The 26,650-nt window shown below is 49.4% G+C and overlaps 3 protein-coding genes across 10 annotated transcripts; 1 reads left to right on the plus strand and 2 right to left on the minus strand.

Moving 5' to 3' along the window:
• Nucleotides 1–229: 229 nt before the first annotated feature.
• LOC121598540 (plexin-B) lies at nucleotides 230–14,167 on the minus strand. Its single transcript, XM_041925543.1, has 11 exons — nucleotides 12,824–14,167; nucleotides 10,603–11,824; nucleotides 10,304–10,535; nucleotides 9,839–10,230; nucleotides 7,455–8,261; nucleotides 5,632–7,375; nucleotides 4,409–4,952; nucleotides 2,826–4,323; nucleotides 2,555–2,734; nucleotides 2,368–2,452; nucleotides 230–2,302 (listed from the first exon to the last, which is right to left on the minus strand). The coding sequence occupies exons 2-11, from the start codon at nucleotides 11,527–11,529 to the stop codon at nucleotides 2,268–2,270; spliced, it is 6,444 nt and encodes a 2,147-aa protein (XP_041781477.1). The 5' UTR covers nucleotides 11,530–11,824; nucleotides 12,824–14,167; the 3' UTR covers nucleotides 230–2,267.
• A 364-nt stretch (nucleotides 14,168–14,531) lies between these two features.
• On the minus strand, nucleotides 14,532–16,729 carry LOC121598401 (protein canopy homolog 4). The gene is made up of 3 exons (XM_041925199.1): nucleotides 16,656–16,729; nucleotides 15,238–15,809; nucleotides 14,532–15,135 (listed from the first exon to the last, which is right to left on the minus strand). Exons 2-3 carry the CDS (start codon nucleotides 15,420–15,422, stop codon nucleotides 14,685–14,687), a joined length of 636 nt encoding a protein of 211 aa, XP_041781133.1. The 5' UTR covers nucleotides 15,423–15,809; nucleotides 16,656–16,729; the 3' UTR covers nucleotides 14,532–14,684.
• LOC121598400 (tubulin-specific chaperone cofactor E-like protein) lies at nucleotides 15,930–26,580 on the plus strand. 8 transcript variants are annotated; one of them, XM_041925196.1, is made up of 8 exons: nucleotides 15,930–16,079; nucleotides 18,845–19,114; nucleotides 20,894–21,023; nucleotides 21,099–21,715; nucleotides 24,889–24,951; nucleotides 25,027–25,126; nucleotides 25,192–25,511; nucleotides 25,587–26,580. In XM_041925196.1, the coding sequence occupies exons 2-8, from the start codon at nucleotides 18,993–18,995 to the stop codon at nucleotides 25,780–25,782; spliced, it is 1,548 nt and encodes a 515-aa protein (XP_041781130.1). In that variant the 5' UTR covers nucleotides 15,930–16,079; nucleotides 18,845–18,992; the 3' UTR covers nucleotides 25,783–26,580. The 8 variants fall into 8 exon arrangements, with proteins under 8 accessions (XP_041781130.1, XP_041781128.1, XP_041781132.1 ...); XM_041925194.1 differs by having other exon boundaries at nucleotides 15,930–16,067; XM_041925198.1 differs by lacking the exon at nucleotides 15,930–16,079 and adding an exon at nucleotides 16,124–16,145.
• Nucleotides 26,581–26,650: the final 70 nt, after the last annotated feature.

The raw sequence follows: 26,650 nt of genomic DNA on the forward strand, positions 1-26,650 counted from the left end.
ATTGTGTCTATCTAATTGGTATGGGGACAACACGAACGAGGTGACCTACTTATTTCTACCGAATTCTGTTTACACACATAATTTATTCTATTGCACACATTCTGTTCGCACATGGAATGTTTAAAAACTGCTTACGCAAAATCACATTTAAAACATTTTAATTTCTTTTCCTTTTCTTTGCATTTCTTTCCAATTTTGCCGAAAATTTAAACACATCGATCGAGCCATGTTTTCATGTTTATGTATCACTGTCATATTCATCATCAGACGGAATTGTTTTTATTTACACACTGTGTACTTTTTGTTTCACTACCCATCACGCACGCACGCACGCACGCACGCACCAACTCCCCCTCACGCTATTGGGGTGGGGAAGTACAGTGTCCGACGGGGCTTGTTCCGCAGCCCCGCGCGTTCGTGGTGTGCATGGCCTCCCCATCTCTCCTGCTAGGCAACGGGTAAACTACCCTTACTACCCTCTTCACTCTTCACACAACTCTTACGCACGCTCTTCCCTCTCTTTCTCTCTCTCTCTCTCTCTCTCTGCTGCTGCAGCTTTCTGTGTTGTCGCCTTCCTCTCTCTCTCTCTCTCTTTTGTATATTATTTCAATCAGTCACATTTTCTCTTGTCTTTCTGCCAAGTATTTCTTCTTTTTTTGTTACTTCGTTTTTTGTTTTGTGTTTCTGTTTGAATTCTATTAGCTTATCACTGTTTTGTTACTTCTTACTTCTTGTTTGTTTTGTTTTGTTTTGCTTTGTTTTCGCATTAACTTTTTCTCTCTCGCTCTCTCGTACCTAATTCTGACTAATAATTCGTCTTTCCGTTTCTTACTTGCGTGTGTGAGACTGCAACTGACCCCGACTCATTCGTCAGAGATTCGTGGCATGAGTATATATAATGTATATAATGTGTTTTTTTTGTCGTCGCTCGCGCGCTTTCCGCGCAAATACTCTCTCTCTCTCTTTCTCTTTCTATATATGTGTGTATGTTTGCTGCCTACTTTCTTCCTCTCCTTCTCCTCCTCCATTCGCCAACTATTGCGCTTGTTCTGTTTAAAAAATAACTCCAATCAGAGAATAATTACGAGTGTGTATGTGTGTCTATCGGTGTGTTTGTGTTTGTGTGTTGGTTGGAGAAAAACTTAGATTCTATCCATGTTAAAATGCAATTGGGGCGCAATTTATCCGCGCAACCCATTTCCTGCCTAAATCCTAACCACCTCCCCGCCTCCCCCTTCCTAATACGGCACACCTCTCTCTTTCTCTCTCTCTCTCCCGTTCGCCCAGCAGTCAGCTTCTCCTGAACCCTCTTCGGAGGATACGAGATCGTGGGAAAAGTGGCATCGAGTTGGGGTATATGGGAGGGGAGGAGAGGACCGAGAGGGTGTGGAGAGAGCTGCTAGATCGTGGGGAGGGGATGGGGGGGTATGGAGCGTTTGAGTATAATCGTCATTATCATCTTATCTCCGCCCTTTTCCTTTCCGTGAACACTATAAATAAATGGACATAACACGTCCCATCATCATCGTCATCATCATCAATCGCGCCACTCGTAATGCGTTAAATGCACTAATCCGTATTTTGTTTTTTACGTCCCCCTCTGCTTCTACTACTTCCCCGTTTCCCCAATATTTCCCCTATTTTCACTAGGCTCGCGAGCGCACACACACACGCATCGCATCGGGACGCACACGATGCGAAGATTAAGTAGAGAGTGAGTGAAATAGTTACGTGACTATTTAAACTATTAAATGCTTCTTCTTCCCCTAAAAAACACGCCACCGATCGCGAGGAGTGGCGCGAGATGGGAAGGGGGATGTGGCGTTACGCGGCCTCTACTACTAGCCCTCCCGTTCCCGCTGGCGGACCGTCCTTAAACTACCTGTAATACCATTTTCCTCGTCGGTACACGGCTTCCCAATCCGAACAAAGAAAAAAAAACAAAAACTGGATACAACCCTCACCCTCCTCTTCCCCCCGTTTTAAAATCCTCGCGCGCCTTTTCAAGGGGGTCGTGGTGATGGGGTGGGCTGAGAGCACACTGGGAAAAGTAGTACGCAATGCGAAGACGGAAGAGCACATTTGTTTTTTAACCGCATTATCTTCTCTGTGTGTGTATGTTCTATGTTTGTGTGTTAAATGCTTTCACTAAGAGTTCACGCAGGCGTGCTTGCTGCGTGCGTTAAAATATGGCCATTCTTTAAAAACTGTCGCTTCTGCTGCTTCTTTCTTCCCGTCGTTGTCGTCGTCCCGGCTGGCATTTGTTGTTATTCATAATAATCAATCGTTTTGCACTCATCATCTGGAAGAAAGGGGAAAATTAAATAGTACGCAAGAAGCACACGCGCAAGCACACGCGTCACAAACCTTCTAATGTTGCAGCAACGAGGTCAAGCTTATGCGCTAAATGTAACTTGCTTGCGGTCAAGTCCATTTCTAATACTTCCTTAATCTGTGTATTTGTGGGAGAGAAAAAGAATAATATTAGCAATCCGCAATGACAGCAATCGTCCCCCTCGACCGACCAACGAAGTCGCAACCAGTTGCTCCGTACCTGTAAACGATACTTGCTAACGTAAACGTAGAGCTCCTTCAATGCGGCTAGCGTATCGAACTGCTGCTGGTGGATGGATAACCTTTGCATGGCGCTGCGCATCTCCTGATCACTGATCTGAGGCATCATGGCAATGTCGGCATAGAAATTGGAAACCATTTCCCGGTACTGGGGCAAGTCCTGCGAAGATGAAGGGAAAAGTACATGTGTTAGAGACAGACAAAAAAAACCGACCTTAAACCCGGACATCATTCACCACTTCCTCACTTACCTTCGCGAACAGGAGCTTGTTCGAGGGCGAATCCTTCCCGAGCCGGTACTCGGTCGTGGAGCACGCGTCCATGAACGTTTGCGCGATCACGCTCAGGCACACGTCGACCGAGGGCGTTTTGTAGATGTCGAAGATAAAGTCCGGATTCTTGATGAAGTTCACCCAGAACCGGAGCGGCAGCCCGTTCGACTTCCACGCGTGTATCACCTCCGGGTCGTGGATGCCGTGGTGGCGGGCGGCCGCATCGAGCAGATCGTACAGCCACTTGACCGCCGGCGGCAGCGCCTCGTTCACCGTCAGGATCGTCGCGAACAGGTCGTCCACGAACTTCTGGATCGTGCCCTTGGTCGCGAGCAGGCGCGTCAGAAAGATCTCCGGTATTGCTTTGTGGTGGCTGCCGCTGCCCGGGCCCCCACCGTACAGGGCGCCGTGGGCGGACGAGGACGACGAGCCGTGCTGATCGTACGACGACAGCGTGGAGAACCGGTCGTCCAGCGGCTTCACCAGATGGAACACGCCGACCTGCGACTGTTGCTGCTGGGCGGCTGCGGCGGCTGCCGCGGCGGCCGCCTGTGCCGCCTGTGCCGCGTGCTGCTGATGCACATGGTGCGGATGCAGGTGCGGATGGTGGTGATGATGGTGGCTGGCACTGCCGGCCAGCAGCGTGTCAGTCGTGTGGGCCGGCCCCATCGTGCCGCTACTGCCGCACGAGCCGGGCCCGCTCGCCGCACTGCCACTACCCCCGTGGGGTAGCGTGGCCGACGACGACAGATGGTGGTTGGAGGACGGCGGATTGTTGATGTAGTAACAGTAGGGGAAGATGTGTCGCCCCGGCGTGTTGTAGCCGTCGTGCGGTCGCGCAACGAGCGACATCACCGCCGACTCCTTCACACCGTAGTGCGCGAGCGTGTTGAGCCGCTTCCACCCGTGCACCGACTTGGTGGTGACGTCCTCGTCCCGCAGCACCAAATGGCCGCCCCGGCCGTGCCGCCACTCGAGGTCGAGATCGTGCACGCTCGGGCGCAGCGAGAACGGCGTGTTCTTGAACAGCGCGTCCAGCACCTTGCTCTTCACCTGGCTGATCGTGTCGCAGTCCAGCACCTTGCATTGCACCTTCTCGTCCAGATCGTCCTGGATGATGTGCAGCGTCACCACGCTGTGCACGATCTGCTCGCGCAGCAGCCGGTCCTCGCTCAGCGAGTACCGGGCGTCGTGCGTGACCGCGTCGACCAGCCCCTTCTCGATCTGGTGCTTGATCGCTTTGTACAGCAGGAAGAGCGAGTTGCCGGCGTAGTTGCGCAGGTAGTCGTACATGCAGAGCGCCATGTAGTTGGTCAGCATCTTCTCCACCACGCTCTCCGTCCGGCGGAGCATCAGCTGCGGGTGCTTCGTCATCACCGACTTGTCGATCAGCCGCAGCAGCAAGCTTTTCAGTATGTCCGTCACGTAGTCCATCTGATTCATCAGCACTATCATCAGCAGTGACGCCACGTTAACTCTTGGGAAGGGAGAAACACAAAGAAAACAAATGTCAGTATCACGTGCTTGACAAACGAACTCGCTCCAATCGCCACTCCACTCACTTGTCCCGTATGGTGAATGTTTTCTGCGCCTCGAGCGTGTCGATAAACAGCAGCAGAAAGACGCGATTGTTGATCAGCTGCTCGAACATCACCATCGCCTGATCGTAATTGTTGCGCTGATGCGGATGGCCGTGGTGCGTCCCGTGGCCATGGTGATGGTGGCCGCCGCCGCCGCCGCCGCCGTGCAGCTTCGCACCGTTCGCCAGCAGCACCGGATGGTCGGCGACGCCCGGGAAGAACACCTTCATCACGTAATTGACCAGGTCGAGCGTCGGCGTGCCGGAGCTCTCGAGATCGGCCGTCAGGTCGGTCATGTCCGTCTGCAGCTCCGCGAACGCCTGCTTGCACTCCATGCGCACGTTGCTCTCGAGCGTGTCCATCTGTATCTGGATGCGCTTGTACTCGCGCTCCGCCAGCGTGCTCTTGCGCCGGTAGATGAACAGGATGGCGAGCAGGGAGAGCACAAAGAAGATGCCGCTCACAATCACCCCGAACAGGACGTGCGAGAAGGCGTACGGTTTAATTAGATCGTACTTGATAAAACCTGGTAAAAGAAAAAAACAACACAAAAACCTGTTTTAGACACCCAAAAGACCATTATCAACCCCTTTGTCTCCTTGTTTTGCTGGGCTGTCTTTGTTTTGGAATTGGTTCCGGAATCGGCTTCGGAATCAGAATCGGTTCCGGAATCGGAATTGGTTCCGGAATTGGAAACGAGTTCGGGATCGAAATCGGAGTCCGTTTCGGCATCGCCATAAGAATAGGCGTTTGGGTCCAATGATGCTACGTATTGATAGCAAAACATCCAAATTTACTTGTAAACGATCTATTCTCATGAAGATCCTCGGACTGATTTCGCTTCTGAAACTTCTTATTTCAATTCAATAGTTGATTGTCATTCCGGAGCTTATTCCAATTTTGAAATCAATTTTCATTCCGTTTCCGTAGCAAATTACGATGCCTAAGTCGATTCCGATTCTGGAGCCGATTTTCACTTCGGAGTCGACTCCGGAATCAATTTCGGATTCGGGATCGACTCCGAAATCGGCTCCGAATTGAACTCCGGAATTGGCTCCCGAATCGGTTCCAAAATCGGAATCGACTCCGAAATCGGCTCCGGTGTCAACTCCGTAATCGGAATCAGCTCCGGAATTGATACCGAACACGGAATCGTAATCGGGTAGGTTCGATTCCAAGCTCTCATCACTACTTTGCACACTTACCTATGGGGAAGCGCAAGTTGCGACCGACGCGCACCACGACGAGCGGCAAATCGTTCGCCGTCGGCACCCCGTTCTCGTCCGTCGCTTCCGGCTGCTCGAGCGGCGGCGTGCAGACGAGCTGCGTCGGGGCCAAGCTGGTCACGTTGCACTGGGCCGTCCCGATCGTCACGTTCACGTCCGTTTCGTCGCTCGCCGCGTTCAGATGTTCGCCCTCGATCACGAGCGTGTCGCCCTTGTACAGCTTGACCGCGTTCGGGAACGGCTGGTAGACCGGGTCCTCCACGTACACGATCGCGGAGCGCAGGTTTTGAAAGTGTTTCGGCAGGTTGCGCACGGACAGCACGCTGTCCATCAGAAAGTTGATCTGGAGCAGCAGCTGCAGCTGCTGCTCGGACGGATGAAACGGCGACAGTGGGGCGGACGCCGCCGTCACCAACGGGCCGGACGTTGGCGACAGTGAATACTGGGACGGTAGCAGCATGGGCACGGCCGCCGTTGGCGGTTGCTGCTGCTGGATAGGAACGGTGCGACCATCGGCCGACACAAACCCGGACAGCATCCGGGGCGGCGAGTAGTCCCCGGCCCCGGGACCGGCGACACTCAGATTGCGCAGCTGGGTTTGCTGCTGCTGCAGCAGCGTCCACGCCTCGCGCACGGACGGCGACGGGCACTCCATCTGGTTCGAGTTGAGCACGGCACAGATCGACCGGTTCAGCCGCTCGTCGTTCAGGTACACCTCGATCTCGGGCAGCTGAATCGCGTCCAGATTGGTACCGTGCACCGTCATCATGCGGCCGCCGCTCAGGAAGCTTTTGAGCGGCTTGATCTGCATGATCTTCGGATCGACCGTGTAGTTGTACACGCTGCATGTTTCGTACCGGCTGTGGTACGTGCCGGCGGACCCGTACGCGGACGAGCCGCGCACCCGCTCGCCTGACGTTCCGGCGCTGGTGCTGCACGCAAGCGTACGATTGGCGCCATCGATGCGCAGCGTCAGCACGCGGATGTGTTCGGGTGAGCGGGCGGCCGACGTGACGCACGTCAACCGGCTCGACGATGCTTGCGTACGGTTGATGCGGCACTCGTAGTCGTCCAGGTAGGCGATCGCCGCCGTACCCACGTTCAGATGCTTCCCAATGATGGACAGCTTCGTACCGCCGGACTGGGGGCCCATCGTTGGACTGAGCCCCTCCAGCCGGACGTCCCGATAGCGGAACTCCACGCTCGACATCGTGTAGCCGGCCTCATTGCCCACCTTCACCGGCGCCGACATTTCCGATCGTACCGGGCCAGTTCTGCACTCAATCCGGACGGAGATTTCGTACCGTTCCAGCTCGCACGGCACCTCACCGATGTGGATGCGACCCCGTACGTCCTCCTCCCGTATGCCCAGATTGCTGCCCTCGATCGTTACCAGCGTGCCGCCCTCGATCGGCCCGCTCAGCGGCTTAATTAAATCGATGCGAGGCCGCGGACAGCCACCCTCTTCACCGCGACCGCGCAACATCATCGAACCGGCACCGCCATCGATGCAGGACTCGTTGTAGCTGCACTGCTGGCCACACCACGTGCACTGGTACTTGGGATCGCGCGTCACACACAGGCTGCAGTCGGCATGGTCCCGGTGCGAGCCGAGAATCTCACACTTGTACAGTATGACCGTCACCGTATCGATGTAGTGATTTCGATTCCAGTTCACGTCGACCGTCGCTTCGTACTCGTTCGTTGCCGCTTCATATGAATACTGCAAAAAGCGGGGGAAAAGCAAGATTTATTTAATAAATTGTCTAAAAAAAGACAACACTAGACACATGCCAACTTACCAGCGTCTTCTCGCACACGATGTACTTGTTCGCCTCGACCCGGGCCGGCAGCACCATGTGCGCGCCCTCGATGTTGATCGTGCACAGGAAGCCGGTGTGGGCGCTCTGCGGCCGGGGCAAATTTTCAATCTCCAGCCGTATCTCCTTCGGCACCTTGTTCGGCAGCAGAATCGGCCCGGACCGGTGCTTCAGCCGCGGACAGGACGCCTCGTTCTGCACAATGTTGGCCGAATTGCGACACGCGGTCGTGTTGAACGCGCACCGATTATCGTAAATGCACCAGTGGCACCCCCAGTTGCTCACCAAACACTTCCGGCAGGTGTCGTGGCGCGTACAGTCGTAAAAGGCGAAGCTGCGCGACACAAAGTCTTTGTTCGTTTCCGAGCTGCGCACGCTGAGCGGCACCAGCACGTGATCCTGCCCGTCGGGCAGGGCGGGCCGCTCGTTTACCGGTGGCGTCGAGCAGATTAAACCCTCCTTCGTGACGTTCGCGTCGATCGGGGTCGCATTGCCGAACACGCACCGGTACTGGGCGTTGTGGGGCAGCTCGGGCAGCGTTTTAATGACGAGCCGCACGACGGACATCTGGCCGACGGGGACGCGGTCCGGCGCTACCATCTCGAAGTCAATGCACTGCTGGCCCGTGCCGATCGAGAGCCAGCGGGCGGCGCTCGTATCCTTCTGGCAGGCCGTCCGCACCGTGCAGCGCTTCTCCAGCGAGCACCAGCCACAGTACGGGTCGCGCGACTCCAGACAGGCGGAGCAGTTGCCAAACGTGCCGCAGTGTTCCACCTTCATTTTGATGATCTGCAAATTGGGGTGGGTGACGAAAAAGGCCAAAGGGAAGTTAGTACTGTTTTAAGGAAATATTTGGTAAGGTTCAGACAGTGGTCGAGCGAAAGTGAACGTGAATTTAAAAGTTTTTTTTAATTACATTTTTCACATTTTTTAGACAAATGATGCGTTTCATAGAAGAGAAGAAAATAATGTAATATTCAGGGACTATTGACACTCAATTGCAAAGGAAAATGTATTAAAATTATCAATTGGTTCCCTTTCAATGAGTTTTCAAGATGATTTCACAGTGAAATGTAGATGTAAAGTTCGAATTAGACCTTGCGTAAAAATGAGCATGGAATGTTGGTCATTTTTGGTTATATTTCATTAAAAGTTAATAAGAATAAAGCTTATCGTAAACAAAGTTATCAGTTAAATGAATTTCCTTGTAATTTCCCGCTGAACATTACTTTCTTCACCGTGAACAAAGTGGGAATTCACAAGGAAATACATTTAATTCATTATTTCAAAATGTTCAATACACGCTAGATAGTTGGATTTAAGTTCCTTTCTTTTGGTATGCTATAAGCCATATTCTGATTAATATTTAATGCAATAAGGCAAAAAAATAAAGATTAGGTTCAATTTCACTGAAGCTGTATCCCGGAAATAAGTGCGAAATAAAGAAAAATAATGTTAAATATAACATTTTACTGTACAAAACGTAGCCAGTAATAGGAAATGCATCATACTTTCGTTAATATTTTTGTGATTTATCATCAAAAACAATATTTCACGTTAACTTTCACTTAAACTGTAAGTCCAGATTACAGTTCCAGTTCAATTGAACGTGAAAGTTTGGGGTATACCAAAAAGAAAGGATTTTCAGTTCCCCAACTATTTAGAGTAATTCAAATTGAATGAATTAAATACATTTCATTGCGATTCCCCTACTGACGATTGTTTTTTCACCGTGAACACAGTGGATAATACCAAGGAATTACATTCAATTTATTATTATAACCATGTTCTATATTCTAAAACTATTGAGGAATTGAATTTACTTTCTTTTGGTGTACGATAAGCCATATTCTGATTAATAATTAATGAAATATATTTTTTTTAAATCAATATTTTACGACCATTTTCACTCGAGCTGTAACCCAGGGCTTAAAGTGTAACTGAAAATAAACGTGAACTATTGTTTGTTTAATGCTAAATCACAAAATATTCATCGAAATATGATGCAAATCCCATTAATGGCAATGTTTTTTTACAGTAAAACGTTTCACAAAGCATGTTTTTTCGTTATTTCTTGCCGACATACACGTTTCACTATGAAATCATCTTAAACACTCCTTCAAAGGGAGTTACCTTAAATTGTTAACCGTTAATTTTTAATTTTACCATATTTTTTGTAGATGATTTAGAGTAAATAGTTGTCGGAATGCAACATAACTTCCTTTTCTTGCATGAAACGTCCAATATGTACAAAAAAAAATGCGAAAAATGTAATTAAAAAAAATAAATTCCACGTTCACTGTCACGCAAGGTCTAAAATTCGACCTTTACCAAACACAAACCCCCCCCCCCCCCCAAAAGCTTACCTTTCGCTCCGTCAGCACGTACAGATGATCGTTCGTGGGCGCAAACATGCTGTCCGGCAGGATGGCCGACCCATCCTCATCCACCAGCATCCGCTCGTACTCACCGGCCTCCCGCCCCGACAGCAGCACCTTCCGTATCCACCCATCGTTGCTCCCCACGAACGCGAGCGTATGCGGCCCGATGCTCGTGACCGCGATCGAGGTGAGCGATACGCCCTCCCCGAACGCGAACCGGGCCGACGCAATCACCGGCGTCACGCCACTAATCTTCAGCCCCACGTGGCAGAAGCTGAAGATATTGCCGAGCGAACCGGCCACCGGACACTTGCCGTCGTTGATCGTGCCCGAAATGTAGCCCAGATTGCGATCCTTGATCGTGCCGTTAAAGCAGGCTGTGTAGCAGGGAAAGAGAATGAAATGAATTATGAATCTGGCGACAAAAATACAAACAGAAAGCAAACGTACAGTGAATGTTCTCGTTAAACACCTCCTCGATGTCCTTCAGACTGTACATGCAGATGGCGGAGCGGTTCTGCGGCTCGTCGGTGATTTCCTTGGACGGGGAAAACACCGCCACCAGCAGATAGTCTTCCCGCTTGATGCCCATATCGTTGCTGAGCTTCTGGCCGGCCTGGGCCAGCTTGGCATCGCGCAGTATGTTGTAGTCCGTCCCGTTCACCATGCAAGTGATGGTTACCTACAAAACAGACAAAAGGTAAGGTTATAGAGATGCGCCCATTTTCCTGATCCCTCGATCACCTTACCTCCGTGTAGCTGTCATAGTTCGGATCGTTCACGCAGATCCGTGCCAGCCGCGTCACGTAGCCGGCCTCGTCCGCCAGGTGGGACTTTTTCTGCACCAGCACAAAGTACGCATACTCCGTGCTGTTGAACCCGTACACGTAGTTCACCAGAAAGTGGTCGCGGTACTTCACGTCGATGTTGATGTTCGACTGCTGGATGGAAAACTCGGCGTACGTCAGATCGTCCAGCCGGCGGGACGAAATCGCCGGCACGTCGTGCCGATAGTCGCCCACGTTCGTGAACGTCGTGCCGACGTACATGATGTCCTCCCGCTTCCACGACTGGTACCGGCTCGGCCCAATGAACGCGTACGTCGACGACCGCTCGTCGTTCGCGGCCAGCGCCACCTCGATCGGCTTCGACGACTCCGGGAACCGGCCGCTCAGGTAGTAGATGTCGCACGCACCCTGATGCACGCTGCCGCACACGATCAGCGTATCGCCGTCTCGGTTGTACAGCAGCACCTTGTTCACGTTGTCCGTCTCCACGCTGTCCAGCACGTCGGGCGGGCAGCCGGCCGCATGACATTGGGCCGAATCCAGCTTCGGCCCCGTAATGGCCTCCCGCAGCAGCGTCAGGTTTTCGTTCAGCTGCAGCACCCGGTTCGTGGCGCCGGCATAGAACAGCCGCCGGGTCGGATCGTACGTCAGGTGGGTGAAGCGGCTCGTCCCGTTCGGCAGGCTGTACCGCGCGATAATGTCGTCGAGCGGGCCGCCGTGTCCGGCGTGCTGCTGCTGCTGTTGCGCTCCTCCCCTACCGTGCCCATGCCCGCCATGGTCCGGGCCGGTGCCGGCCGACTGTTGTTTCCCCTTCAGCACAGCATCCAGCGGCAGCATGCCACCGACCAACCGGAGCAATAGCAAGCGCACTAGCAGTTGCATACTCATACTGTTGCCGCTGTTCGCACACTACTGCAATCGACCGAATGCAGCAGCAGCAGCAGCAGGCGGCGGCGGCGACGGCACAAACACCGCTCTCGTTTTGTGTGTACGCTGCGCGTGCTGCTGTGCTGCTTTGTCTGCCTTCGCTCTGTCTCTTTCGCGCTCACACAAACACGCTCACACAGGCACTCCAGACGAGAAGCCCGTTTGCAGAATCTTTTCCTTTCAGTTTTCTGCCCTCGTCGTCGTCGTCGTCGTTGCTATGTTTTCGCTCTGCGTGTGTAATATCTCAACGGGGACTCTGTGGTAAAGGTAATAAAGAGAGCACAGAACACAGAAAAGAAAGAAAAAAATTATGAAGCAAGGGTGAGAAAATCCAAAACAGAAGAAGAGCATGGGAGGGGTAGGGGGTGGGGGGTTGATGGAAAAGGAAGTTAGAAGCGAACGAAATTTACACACAAAAATTCCGTTCGCAAAAGGATATCGTGGAGTGTGTGTGTGTGTGTGTGTGTGTAGATGGATGGATGAAGGGACGCAAGCGCACATACGCGAAATTATGCACACGCGCGCGCGTGCGGAAAATCGAAACACACACAGAACATTAGCCAAACCTGAAGCAGAAGGGTGGAGGTGGGGGGGGGGAGAAGGGCTGAGTTTTTGTCAAGCATGTGTAAGAACACTGATCCAATGATCGGAGGCGGGGGGGGGGGGGGGGGAGAAACGAACGGGAAGCGACGGTGTGGGAGATGGAAAGCATAAGCATAAGCATAAAGCGAAAAAACCTAGGGGGAGAACGAATGTGTATGTGATGGGAAACGGGAGCGAAAGAGAGAGAGAGAGAGGAGAGAATGAAACGTGCAACGGGCGAGATGAAGAATGAGAGAGGGAGAGAAGAGAACACGGGGGGGTAAGAGTGCTTTGTGCAACCCCTTGACAAAAACAAGAAGAAAGAAACTGAACTGAAAGGAAAGGAAGAAAGAACTCCAGCAAAAAGGGGGTTTGGGTAGGAGCAATGAGGAGAGGAGGGAGTGGGGGAGCCCACGAATGATTGGGTGCTTATGAGAAGCGCACTCGCGCCCCCTTTCTTTTGCGCGAAGAGGGCCGCTTTTTCGTTTTTTGTTCGATATTTGGAATGCACACACACACACACACACACACATGCCTCCTTTCTTCCTTCCTTCCTTCCCAGTGTGTATGTGTGCATGCACCCGCGCGTGCAGTATGTCTCGTGTGCAGTCGCGCGGGGGGTGTTTGGGGGAGTACATGCGAAGGGGAGGGAAGGGGTTTCTTTCTTGCCTACCGTTCTCCTGTTTCTGTTCCTGGCTCCCTGCGTGCACTACCACCACCCCTCCACTCTCTATCCGCTGAATGCACCAGCAGCAGAAGCGCTGCAATTGTCGTCGCCCCCTCGTCGTCGTTGTCGGCGGCGGCGGCTTCGTGCTCGTGCTCGTGCTCGTCCTGGCACGTCGTTCGGCGGGGAGTCCCTGCTGCCCGTCCTAGTCCTGCACCGCCGTCGTCTCCCCCGTCGTTGTTGCGTTGTCGCTGCGGCTGCGGCGGCGGCGGCGGCTGCTGCTGCTGCTGCCCTCCCTCCCGTTGGCGGCGTTGAGTGGTTGCGTCGACGACGACGTCGTTGTTGTTGTTGTTGTTGCTGCTGCTGCTGTTGTGTTGTTGCGTTAATTACCCAATACGCTCCGCCGCTCGTTGCATCCATTACGATTCGCACAGTCCCATCTTCACACACACGCGCACGCACACTCTCCCTCCCCCACACAGAACACACACAGGCGCGCGGGGGTCGTCCTCGCCGCGGGGACTAAGGAGAACCCCTTTTTTGATTTGCTTTAAATTGGCCACCCTCCGGGGCTTTTTTTTCTCCGCCACCGCACCGTTTTCAGAATGAAGCACCAGCAGCACTCACAATCACTAATTGCCACTTTCCTGTGGGGCCACCGATGGCACGATGTGAAAAACAATGTCCTCCCCCTTGGTACACCGTTTGGCGAGAAGAAAACAACACACACACACGCACGCACGCACGAAAGCGAAAAATAATAAAATACACTTTTCACACAGCACAACTTTTTTTTTAATTCCCAAATTACCCCTTTCTCCTCCTTTTTGCCTTTTCCAACAAAAACACTTCTTAAAGAAGAAAGAACACACGGCACACGGAGATTATTCGTTCACAACTTTCGGGGTCGGAATTTTCGGTGCTTCTGTGTGTGTCTTCTTTCTTAGTAGGCGGCCGCCATCTTGCCTGCCCCGCTGCTTGTACGGAATGGCTTGTGTGCTGTAGCCTCCCACACTACCACCACCTTCTTCTTCTTCTTGCGCTTCACTGGGCAGCACTGGTCGCGAGACACGGGTCGTATTTCGGGTCGACTGGTTCGGAGGCGTTTTTCACTGACAATTTCCACACCGTTCCGCACCCGTGCGCGATACCGTGAGCGTTCCTGCACGCTTTCCACCGTACCGAAGGCACCGAATTAACCGAATTTCATACATGCACGGCCGAGCGCAAAAAGCTGTGTGGCACCAGCTCCGGAGTTGAGAACACACACAAACGCAAACGCCACCACCGCTGCGCACCTTTTGCCTTGTGGTGCCGTTTTTTTCTCCTATTTGTTTATGGCCAAACTTGTTTATGACAAGATTAATAGATTCTTTCCCTTTATTCTTGCCGCTCTCTCTCTCTCTCGCAAAGCGCAAAGATGGCGGACGGGCATCGGGTTGACGTTTGCTTCGTTCAGTTGGTCCGTCGCGGCGATTGCCGTTTTCGTTCAGCTGCGAGATTTGAATTGGCCGTTGGTGGGGCGCAAGAGGGAAATTTGTCAAAAATTTCCTATTTTTATGCAGTTTTATACAAAATATAGATCATTACTTACTAAGAGAGTGAACAGCTTAATAATAATTCCATGATAAGCACTTTTGAAGCAATCAAAATAACAATTGTGTGACAAAAGAATAATTGTGTTTAAAATGACACCCAAACCAAAGCCCAAATGCGATTTTAATTCGACCGTCCTTTGTTACACTTTATTCACACCTTTGTTCGGAGATTTTGTTCACAATTCGAACACGTGGCAGTGGCCGCCATTATTTAGCTTAATGTAATATTCTATAATAATTTCCGTCGCTTGCTATTTAGCTTTCCGCTTCCCTCACAGCTCCTCTTTGGCATCCTGCTGCTTCTTTTCCTCCAGCTGCTCGTACAGGCACTGGTGGTTGCCGTTCTTGAGCACATTGTCTTCGCACAGGTACTCGATCAGCGGTTTCTGTTCCTGCTTCTCAAAGTACCACTTCTCGATCACGTCCTCGTACCGCTCGATCAGCGTTTCGCACTGCGTCTTCATCTGCGTTATCTCGGCCGACGGTTTGTCCCACAGCTCGTACGGGATGCCCAGGTCCACCTTGACGCCCTTGTCGACCAGCCCGTGCAGCGTTTGGAACGTTTGCGACATGCCCTTGGCAAACCGTGTGCTGTCCTTACGCTCCTTGTGTATGTTGTACTCGAGGATGCGCTCGCACACGTTTTCGAGCGTTTCGAGCAGCCGCAGCTCGCTCCGCCGGTACTCGGTGCGCTTCTTGGGCTTCACATCGTCCACCGAGTAGCTGCGAGGTAGGCAAAAACAAACAAGCAAAAACCATACAAAGGGTACCATTAACATCGAAAAGCGTGGAGGGTAGAAGAAACCGGAAAACTGATCGACCTACCCGAGCTCGATGACGTCGTGCGAGCGGCCCGTTTCGCTGAGCCGGGCCTGCAGTTCGGTGGCGAGTATTTTGCACGCCTCGCAGCGATCCGCATACTTGACGCCTTCGTTCTCCTCCGGTCCACCGTACGTCGCGGGGATGAGTAACGCAGCAAGGGCGAAAAGTGCCAGCACTGTATGCTGCATGGCGGCTGTGCGATCGGCAACAGCTGATAGCGAATAATTAAGAAACGAGGCCTAAGATGCCTCCGAGAATGCTACGTCGCCTTTCCGCCTCCCTCCTTATCAGACGATCCACCACGACAGCACCGCAATAAGGATTGCCGGTTTGTTCTGCAGGAAAGCGTTTTTCCGATTTGCTTTCTATTGGGGAACGTGATTTGGCCCTTTTGGCAATCGCTTGATGCACACACACACACACGAACTCCGTCGGGTTGGGATTTAAACTGCAACTAACTTCTCTCTCGGCAGCAAAACACACACTGCTTGTTGGCTGCATCAGACGGGGGTAATAATAATAACAACATAACCACAAATACGACACGGTCAAACGATGAACTTTCGAACCGGGCGCTGTAAACCGAACAAACTGAGTCAGAATTTGTGTTGTTTTGATTCAAGGTGTGTACACCCGAAAAGGTGCTTTCCTTCTCTATAAACACCTTTACCTTTACCTAGAAAAATGTAAACAAAGCAAGACGAGCGCACACGGACAGTTTTCCTTCTAGGTTTGGCTATCCGGATTTGTGCGTTTGAGAGAAAAGAAAGAAAAAAAAAACTCACGAAAAGAAATGCGTAAAAAATAGCCCTTCCCGTCTCGTGCTCCGGAAAGTAGGTCACAAGGTCTAGTGCAGTGGGTTTACATTTTTAAAAATAGTGCAAAGGGTTTTGCTATTTTTAACAAAAAGGGTAATAGTCACATACACATACAAATTATGTCACTGTCGATTCGTGCTGGTCAGCAGGGAGGAAGGAGATCTATTGCGCATCGGCATTCGGAGTTCACAAGAAAACGCGCGTTCCTTGGCATCTCACGAAACCATTTGCATCCTCCATTCTAGTACGTTTTGATGTTTTTTTTTTATACATAAAAGCAAACCACCGTCACCGAACGACACTGTCCTAAGGGTTGTTGTGGGGGTTGTGTTTTTTTCCATCCCCTCCCGCAATTTGTACTTGCCAGTCTAGAGTGAGAGAGAAAGAGAACCAGCTGCTGCCAGACTCGAGTCGCCCCCAGACAGTGTGTAGCGCGGCGCTCGCAGAGCATTTCGCGTTAAAGTCTCGCGCGTGTCGTGTCGTGCTTGCGCGTAGAGTTAACAACAACAAACAACACCTTCCTCTTGTACGGTGGCTTGGTGTAGGAAGGGTTCGGGGTAGGCAGGAACACAAAACAATAAAGAGTAGTGTCAATTAAATTACCTTTCTTCCGGAAGTTATCCGTATCGGAAGCGCAAACCACCACACACCGTCTCTAATGTGCCAAAAGAGAAAGTCCAGAATCACGTCGAGTGTCCCCTCCCGCGTGAGTGAGGCAACAGCAAGAAGAGAAGGTGGAGGAGGTGGTGGCTGTTGCTGGGAAGGAAAACGCAAAATTAACATGTTGACATTGAACACGGCGGCGGGCTGGGTTGCTTAGATGCTGCTACTACGACTCTCCTTTCGTTGTTTATTTTTGAGCACACACACACAGGCAATGGGTTTAGAAGGGCAGAAATCGAATGTGTGTGAAAAGGGAGCAACATTTCGGTCTTAGTTTCGTGTTTCGGCAGGCAGTAAAAAAAAAGAAAAGAAAAACCAAACAAACGGAAAACTGTAAAATTTTGGTGTTTCGATTAAATTTGAGTGTGAGTGTACGTGCGTGCGTGTGTAATTAGTGTGTCCTCGATCTGGCCAGGCACGCGAACGTTATTTACCGAGCGCCGAGGGTAACACACACAAACACAGGGCTGCCATTCAAAATTAACCGTCAAATCCAAATCGGATTGTGCGTGAAACGGGCCTTATTGGTGGAAAATTCATACACCCCGCAAGTGACGAAATCCCCGTGACACACACAAACGCAGGCATATCCGTGGTGCGAGTGTAATAAACAGAAAGCAAAAAATCGAACAGCACGAGCCCCAGAAGGAAACCTGTTTTTGCGCTGAAGCAAAAGAAAAGAAGGAGGTATTACTAACCACCCTCCCACACCACACAGAGGGAAAGAAAAGCGCTCCCTGTGTATCGCCATTTGCAAACGAGATTGTCCCATGAAAGACACACACACACACACAAAGACACGCAGGGCATTCTAAGCATGCTGCGATCGATTTTCCAGAAGGTTAAAACACGGCGAAAAGCGTGCCCCAAACAGCAAGAAATACAGAGGGAAGGTTACCTTCCCTCTCGCATTCATGGATGGTGGCCAAGGGGAGGGGGGGGGGGGTTGATGTTACTGAAGGGGTTGCAATTTTTTTTTGGAACGTCTGAGACGGACGGGGTCGATCGGTCGGTCGGTCGGTCGGTCGGTTGCAACAATATGATTGCGCCGTACGCCGTTTCTTTGTTACGTGATTCACCTTCGCGCGCGCAAGAAGTTGAAAACAGCGAAACATTTCATCACACGAGCGACTGAGAGGAATGATGATGGAAAGGGAGGGAGAGGTGGCACGATCAGCTCAAAAGGCCACGAGCTCCCTTTCAACCCGTTCGGCAGTGCGGGGTGGGGAGGGATAGTTGGCGTTTTGTTGGCCTACGAACCGTGTGGGCCGTTACTGTACAAACACCAAGAACAACAGCTGATTCGTGGGGCTTTGGAACCACCGCGAAAACGCGCGTGTGAGACTCACTGTGTGTGCGTGCGTGTGCCTGTGTCGTGAAACCATTGCACGTGAGTGTGAGTGTGTGTTAGTGTGTCTCCATTCCGTGCTGCTTACAGTACCATCCAAAAAAGCATCCCTTTCCAATAGACACACTAAACACCGTTACACGATACCCGTTGAAAGTGACGATTATTGTTTCCCATTAGTCTGTGTGTGTGTGTGTGTGTTTTTCCTTTCTGCTGCTGTTTTTCCAACCTCCCTCACTGCTCCCTCCCCCCCCCCTCTGCACCATGCAACGGTGTATTGTATAATGTTGTATGGTTTTAAATAGTAAATAAGTGCAGCGAGCGATACACACCACACACACACCGCACGTTTTGCGGACAAATTGGCGCAAACACGGGCGCGGGTGCAATTGGCGCGCGGTTCGATACGCGCAAGTGAAATCATAAACGAGAGCAATTGAGATCAGCGTGTGCAGCAGCAGGCGGCGTGTGTGTGTGTGTGTGTTTTGCTCGGTGTGCCCGTGCGCAGTTCGTGAAGAATGTCGGGTTCGGTGTGTGTAGGTGCCAGTCGGTGGTCGTCGGTGCTGTGACGTAGAAGAAGAACGTAAACAAAGCCCCCCAACGTCGGCTGTGCTGCAACGGGGGGTTTTTTTTTTGGTCGTGATTCGCTTCGATGTTACGCTTACTCAAAAGGAGGTTTAGCACAGTTGGATTTAAAATTAAATCATCTCTAGCAGTGGGTTTCCGCTAGATAGTCACGTTTTATCGTGCTTCTCTGTTGTTCTCACTCTCTTACATCCAGACAAAAAGGGCAGCTGAAGTGCAAAAGTACGTGATTCGATTTGTGGAACTTAAAATAGTGAAAAAAGATAGTGTTCTTTGTGCGTGAGTGTGTGTGGGAGTCAATTTCTGTTAGTGCCCTCAACAAAAAAAAAAAAACAACCCCCAAAATGCCAACCTTGCTGGAGGCGCTCGAGGAGAAGTACGGCATGGAGCCGGACGAGAAGGAAGAACACGTGGAGGAGGAAGTGCTGGTGTCGATCTTTGTTCCGAAGCTGCCCCCGAGACAAAGGTAAGAGATGGTGTGATGTGGGGGATGGTTGAGGTGAAGGAAGGCAGCTATGCAACAACAGCATAACGAGCGGGAGGGGAATGGTCAATGTCATTGTGTTGCGGCTAACAAGCATGTGGATCGATGGTGCGAGAATTTATTTAGTTCGATTTAATAGGGAAGAGGTTGATTAATTAAGCTCAATCGGGTATCGGGAAGTTCATTGGTCGACGAGGTGGAGGCGGAAATGCAGACGGAAACGTTAAGTGCCCCCAAATGGTTAGTGTCTGGTAGAATTTTTATTATGATTTAGGTCGTAACTTCTTGTAGAAATAGTTAAAAAAGTCAATTATTACAAGATTGATTGAAGAAGTTCAAACTAAATTGATAGAGATATTGTTCTGAGTTAGATTTCACCCTCCAAGACGATGTTTTTACTTGCTGAGCGAGAATTACCATTATCTGTACTAACTTCACTAAGAACTCACTTGGAGATATCTCTCCTGATAAAGATAAGACCAGAAAGACGATATCTTCGATCTTTCAGATGATCCTCCTTACGATTTTAAGACAAATGTCTTTGATAAAGAAGAATTCATTTCGGTTTTGAGAAATTTGTTGTATTATGGTATCAAACGATTGATCATACATAGATCCTCAATTGATCTTCTTCTTTGGCTCAACAACCGATGCCGGTCAAGGCCTGCCAACACACTTGTGGGGTTGGCTTTCAGTGACTTATTGATTTCCCCCCATAGCAGGATAGTCAGTCCTACGTATGGCGGCACGGTCTATTTGGGGCTTGAACCCATGACGGGCATGTTGTTAAGTCGTACGAGTTGACGACTGTACCATGAGACCTCAATTGATCTACATGAATTTAAATCAAATTCATACACCTTTACTATACTGTATCATTGTCTCTCCAACTTCCCACGATCGTGTTCTTCAAATTGCCGGATAAAAGTAATAAGAGAAAAAGAGATTCGTTTGATAAGATACAGTATGTTTTCCCTTGGGGAATCGAATTGCCTTTTGTTTAGTATAATTAATTTGGAATGATATCATGATTGGAGGATTCAATTGTGAATAGTTTGGTCCATAAAGCTCTCAACATTTCACGATTTTTCGTCGGTCATATTCACTTCCACTCAACCTCTCTTAGGGCTGTTTTAAGATGATCTTGCCTTAAGCACACAAAATACTTCAAATAAATAATTAAGTATTATATCGGACCATATCGCCCGCAAACTGAAGTCTAAATAGGAGTCTCTTACAGATAGTTACTAGTTCATTGAAATGAAATAAACCATTGTAGCATCACAACACTTCAAAATTCTTCCCATGATGACTTCAGTTCGAACACAAACATGAAATAAGAGCTTCAAAAAACGCAATAATAAGTCTGTCTGCACCACTACTCACAATCATTGCTAAACTCTTTAGTCATTCTGGCGTCTCCAATTGCGTCTTGACCTTCTCGCTCGCTCATCGTAATGATAATCATCTCGCAAACTCTCATTAACCACACACACACTCCTTTTAGAGCTCCAAACGGGTGGTCAAACGAGTCATAATCCTTACTTTGCCCCCTCTTCACTGTTGGTTCTACAAATTTATCTTCGGGTGGGTGTGTAAACTCTCCTCCCCCTCAAACCTTTTTTTGCACACTGTGAAGCTCTGGGATTGTACAATGTTTTCTTTGTTTACCTTACCCCCCGCCAATGACGTTGCTGATGATGATGATGATGATGATGGTGAGAATATTTACCCGTGTCTTCTCGTTCCTTTCCACCACAGCACACCACAGCTACTTATACTGAACGATTGCAATATCGATCGGGCCGGCGAGCCGGAAGATTTGAAGAAAAAGTGTCGCATCGTGAAGGAACTCGACCTGGCACAGAACAAGCTCAACAACTGGAATGAGGTAGGTTGGCGGCTGTGAGATTGTAACGAATTTATTGCACCACATTGTTATTATTTGTTATTTGTCTGCCGGTAGGTATTTGTCATCCTGTCACACATGCCGCGGGTCGAGTTTGTGAACCTCAGCCTCAACCATCTGACCGGGCCGATCCAGAAGCCCCCCGTCACGAAGATGGACCATCTGCGCAATCTGGTGCTGAACAACACCAAGCTGGAATGGTGCAGCGTGGAGAAGCTGTTGCGCCTGCTGCCCGCCCTCGAGGAGCTGCATCTTAGCCTGAACGAGTATACGCATGTGCTGATCGACACGGTCAACCCCACCGAACGGTCCAACAGCGCCAACAGCGAGCGGGGCAGCACTGAAGGCAGCAGCGAGGGCACAGCAACAGATGCATCTAGCAATAACAACACCCACGATGGGTCTGCCACTAGTCAAACGAAAGAGCAGCAGCAGCAGAAGGAGGTGGAGGAGGAAACCCCTTACGCCAGCTGCTCCTGTTCTACGTCTTCCGCGGAGCCGCAGCAGCAGCAAACCGACGCGGAAGAACCGCCGCCATTACAGACCGATCCGCACGGTGGCGTCCGGAAGCTGCACCTGACCGGCAACTACATCTCCGAGTGGGGCGAAATATGTCGCATTGGGCGAGTCTTCCCACAGCTCGAGGCGCTGGTGCTAGCCGACTGCCCGCTGAGGTACGTAGAGCAGTGAGTTGTGGAATCGTTTTAGTTTGTTTTTTTTTTTCGTGTGCGTGTGTGTGTGATGGAAAAGATTACGTTTGTAGATAACAGCCGTGGTAGGGTGCGCAAACAGCTGGCCGACTGATAAGGGGCCATGGAAAAGTGCACGAAGGTGTCGGTATTTCTTTGTGTGTTTTGCAATACGGAAAAAGTGTCTGTTTTGTATGGGGACCATTCGCCAACTCAATGAAGGCGTAATTGTACGTAATATTGTCTAAATAGTTTAAATACTTGATGGGAGTTTCAACAAGATCGCAGCTTTTTGACATCAGGCTTTCTGTTCCCACTATCTGTCATTTCTTTATGGTGGATACAACGTTGTTCTTGTAGGCAAAATTGGCAGTTTATTCAAAAAAATGTTAGATTTTGTAGCAAATGCTTCTTCATTATTATTAATATAGTGCAAACGTTTACTGAAAACCATCGTATTTTGATGGAGTGGACGAAGAATGCTCTAGGACGCCACGCTTCGCTCAAAAGAGGCGTTGCTCGTTAAAGCTCTTGCCGAATCATATCCAGAAATGCTTGGGAATGATCCGAAAGAAATGAGAAATTATATCTCCTATGAACTGAAGAACCAATAGATGATGAACTGCGCTCCTACAGTACCTGTAAAAACGTACTAAGAAACACTTCAAACGGGAAGATCTATCCCATCCGAGTTAAAGGCTAGACCCGTGGCATTGCTCACCAAAGCTTTGCGGTGGAACCAGAACCAAATTCTATAGAAATGATCGTTCATTTTCTCGTGAAGAACCAAACTAAGCATAAAATGTGTGAAAGTTATATCGACCATACGAAGGGAATAGAGTCACCAGGCAGCAAACGCCCTCATGTGGCTGACTAGCCGTACTTTCCCAATCAATGGCCCAGACATTGGTCCTTCGGATTTCTTTTGGTTATGGTTGATATACTGCTCGACGTTTGGTTTACGATCAAAACGCCTAGTTTCGGACTAGTTCACTTCGCCCAGTTACACTGCTACGTAACGTGATTTTGAAGTACTCCCTTATCTCGAAGATTTACTTCATAAGGAAAGGACTCTCAAACCTATTCTTGTTCACACGCTAATATTCATTTTTGATCTGTACTTTGATCCTAAGTCCATTTTTTTTACTTCTATTCGCCCTGAAATTGCTCCTATAACCCATACAAATCTTGTAAGTAAATGCTGCACCAATATCAGATATTCAACCGTATCGGGGAACACGTTCGTCGAAGAACGTTTGTCGCTCATGAGTGGACAGGGTTGTATCACTAGATTGGGCAGTACAAAACCTAGACGGTTTTCTAATTTTTGATCATACATGGCTATAAAATGAGTGAAAATGAACGTCACGGAGAACTCGATCCCAATTCTTAAACTGATCCTAAACTCATACCGATCCCGGTTTTATACCTAGATCGAAATAGGTCTTGGAAATGATTCTGTTCTCATGCCTCGGTCCTGAATCCGTGTGTTTACATTAGCCCTTACGAACCTTTCGAAACTGAGCTACTGGATAACCGCAAGTGATGGAAAACCCATCCATCGAACCCATCGTATCCTCAACTCCATATAATTTTGACAGGAGTTCGATGGGTTCGCTACTGGCGATTGGCATGTGTAAACAGGCGGAAACAGGTCTCGACATGGTACCGATCCTGGAACTGATTCCTGGACTCATACTGATGCTGGAATTGAATCTTTGCACCGCATCTGGACTCTCTTTTTTATTCTTGTCTAAAAATTGTCCTTTCTCAGTCATCGAACGGACCGATAGTCTCGGTCTGTCCAGATACATTGCATTCTTCAATCCAGGAACTGATTCCGCTAACATTTGTGTCAATGAAGGTTTTGGATAGATTCGATACATACATTCAGCGTAAAAATGTGTGACCATTGGAAAAGAGTAGTGAAAAATGATGGATAATATTTCTTTTCCTATTTTTTTTGGAACAGTTTTCAATATTGAGAGCTTTATTGAACACTCGTGCTGATACTTTAGCAACAGCTGTCATATAATTGTGACAGCTTGTGCTGTTGCAGAAACATCTCGTGAGTGTTCAATAAGGCACTCACTATTGAAATCTCACTCAAAGAAAACAGTGTAACTCTTATACGACAAAGAGCATAGAAAATCCTATTGGATCCAAAGCGAAATGTTCCATTCCACGTGTTTGCCATACGCTAACGCCCAGCCCACCCCATTAGAACAACGTGACAAAACACACACACAAAGCGCGCTCGGCTTATCCGCTTTTGTGTAAAAGGGTCTAAGTATAATAAGGCCGGAAGCACAAACCATATGTTTGTTGATGGATGTCGTGAGAACAAAATTTCTTTTTTATTGCCATTTCTTCCATCCATTGCCCTTTGCTGGAGAATGGGTTGAAAGTAAACTTCATAAATAAAGCTTTTTATGTTTCGAGAACAAAACCAAACCTGATGTAAGCTTGCGATAAATTTAAACTTTATAATTCATTCCGTGAGCAACACATTCGCGTTTGCTCTATTTTACCCCCCCCCCCCACCCCCCCTCTCGGTCACGGTCAGTTTAGCTTGTCATTTGCCGGTCATAACGTGAGTGATAAAAATTGGCCAGATTGGCTCCGATCGTCCCCGCTTGAAGCTGCCCTTTTTTTTTTTTAGCGAAAATGAATCATCTGAAGCGGAATAAATAAATGCTACCATTTGGATTGGATGAAACACAGCAATACAAAAAAAAGGGGGTCATTGAAGGGGAGAGTGAGTATGTGTTGCGTGATAAAGCGCCAAGCGCGCCGCGGGATGTGCAATTCATTGTAACACTCCCTCCACCCTTTCGATACGCTTGTCTGGCGTGGTACGGTTGTTTAGCTGTTTGACATTGAGAACGGTGGCCTAACGGACACACTAAATTGGTGTCGAGGGGCGGACGATTAGGCGGGGCCCTCCCCCTCCGTTTACGATCACTTTCCTCGATCGCTTGTTAATGGGCGATAAAGTCCATTTTTGATAATAAAAATTGTTGCAATATTTTAACGAGAAATTGTCTAAGATTTTGGACACCACAAACGCTCATTTTAAAGATTTCTCTTTCATTACTAAAATGCCCTACAAACTAATTAATGATTTCTGTTTCTTTTTGTCTACTATCCCTCCACAGATCGCTCAAACCCACCGACCCTCAAGGCAACGAAAGTGAGGAAGAAAGTCATAAATACTTTCAGTAAGTTAGAAGCGTTGTGTGTGTGTGTGTGCCCTTCGTCGTCAGCTAAAAATAAACCGTACCTTTTTCTTGCAGGAACCTGAAACTGCTAAACCTGAGCAATGCTAAAATCGACTCCTGGGAAGACATCGACCGGTTGGCAGAGTTTCCGTCCCTGTGCAACGTTCGGCTGCAGGTGAGCGCAAACAAATCGATATGCTGCGTGCTTGACTCACGCTTCCCGTTCCGTTCCTTTTCCAGTACTGGCCCCTGTGGGCCCGGACCGACTCGACGACCGAGCACGAGCGGCGCCAGCTGCTGATAGCGCGCCTGCCCAACATCAGTATTCTGAACGGAGGCGACACGATCGGTGCGGTCGAGCGGGAGGACGCGGAACGGTCCTTCATCCGCCACTACCTGGACAAGCCGGACGCGGAGCGGCCCCGCCGGTACTATGAGCTGATCGGGGTGCACGGACAGCTCGATCCGCTCGTCAACATCGACCTCCGCCCGGAGCGGAAGGTAAAGGTGCGCTTCACCTTCGAGGATAAGGCGATCGAGCGTACGGTGGATGTGAACCGGTAAGGGTTGAAAAATGACCCTTTGGAAATTGTCTTTTAACTCAATGGCCCTTTCCTCCCCTTTTCTTTTTAAAGCACGGTAAGCGATTTGAAGTCCCGGCTGGAGCGGCTGTTCGATGTGCCGGCCGCCCGGATGCGGCTGTACTACGTCGATCAGGACTTCCGCGATCTGCAGGGGCTGGAGGAGATGAAGTACCCGCACAAGGTGCTGTACAGCTACAACATACGCTCCGGCGATGAGATCATCATCGAGCGGAAGGTGAAAAGTTGATAGATGTGCGTCCCCGTTAAAGAAAGAGCGAGGGAGAGAGAGAGCGTTACATCTTCCTTCCTTCCTTCCATCGGCTACTCTACACCAAGCATTATACTTATCTTTCCCCCCCTGTCCCAAGTGATTGGAAGTGAAAATAATCGTAATTGTGATAACACAAGCGCCGCCGTGTCGTCTCTGGAACAATCCAGTACACAGTGTGAGAGAGTCCTTGCCACCGTGGCAGATCAGACCCAAAAAGGTTGGCTTCTGGGTTCCCTTCTTTCCTTATTTTCTGTATTATAGCTTCTGTTGTTGTGTTGTGGGTTGCAAATTGTCCCATGTTTTCATTTTGTTTTTGCTTTACACGCGTAGCATTACGCGTTTTTTTTTTTTTTATTTGGTACGCGACTGTGTAGCCGTCGTTTACTAATTGTTTAGTTTCCCCCGTTTTGTGCCCTTGTGCTATATAAACACACAGGTAACTACTACTAGCCCCCCCCTCTCTCTGAAAGTAGAGGCAGCTACACTTTACTATATCACTAATAATAAAAAAGCAGCATTTTTGCAATTAACTTAAACAAACTTCTCGGAATTATGTTGCTTGTATCTTTTGTTCTCTTTTTTTTGTGTGTTTTAAAATGTAAATGGTAAGTTTTTGTTTGTTTTAAGCTTAGTTTCTAGCTCAAAGATCAAAGTACAGGATAACGAAATTTAGCGACGATTTGAATGAAAACGTAGTGTGATATGTTGTTTAGACAGTTGTAGCCCCAAAACTGGAGCAAAAATAAACTACAGCATTGACTTGGATGCAATCTATTTATTTGCTTTTCATTCAATTAAAACGAACAATTACACGGATAGACATTTTACACACACACACACACAC

Source organism: Anopheles merus, chromosome 3L (genome assembly GCF_017562075.2).
Source record: "Anopheles merus strain MAF chromosome 3L, AmerM5.1, whole genome shotgun sequence".
Classification (NCBI taxonomy): domain Eukaryota; kingdom Metazoa; phylum Arthropoda; class Insecta; order Diptera; family Culicidae; genus Anopheles; species Anopheles merus.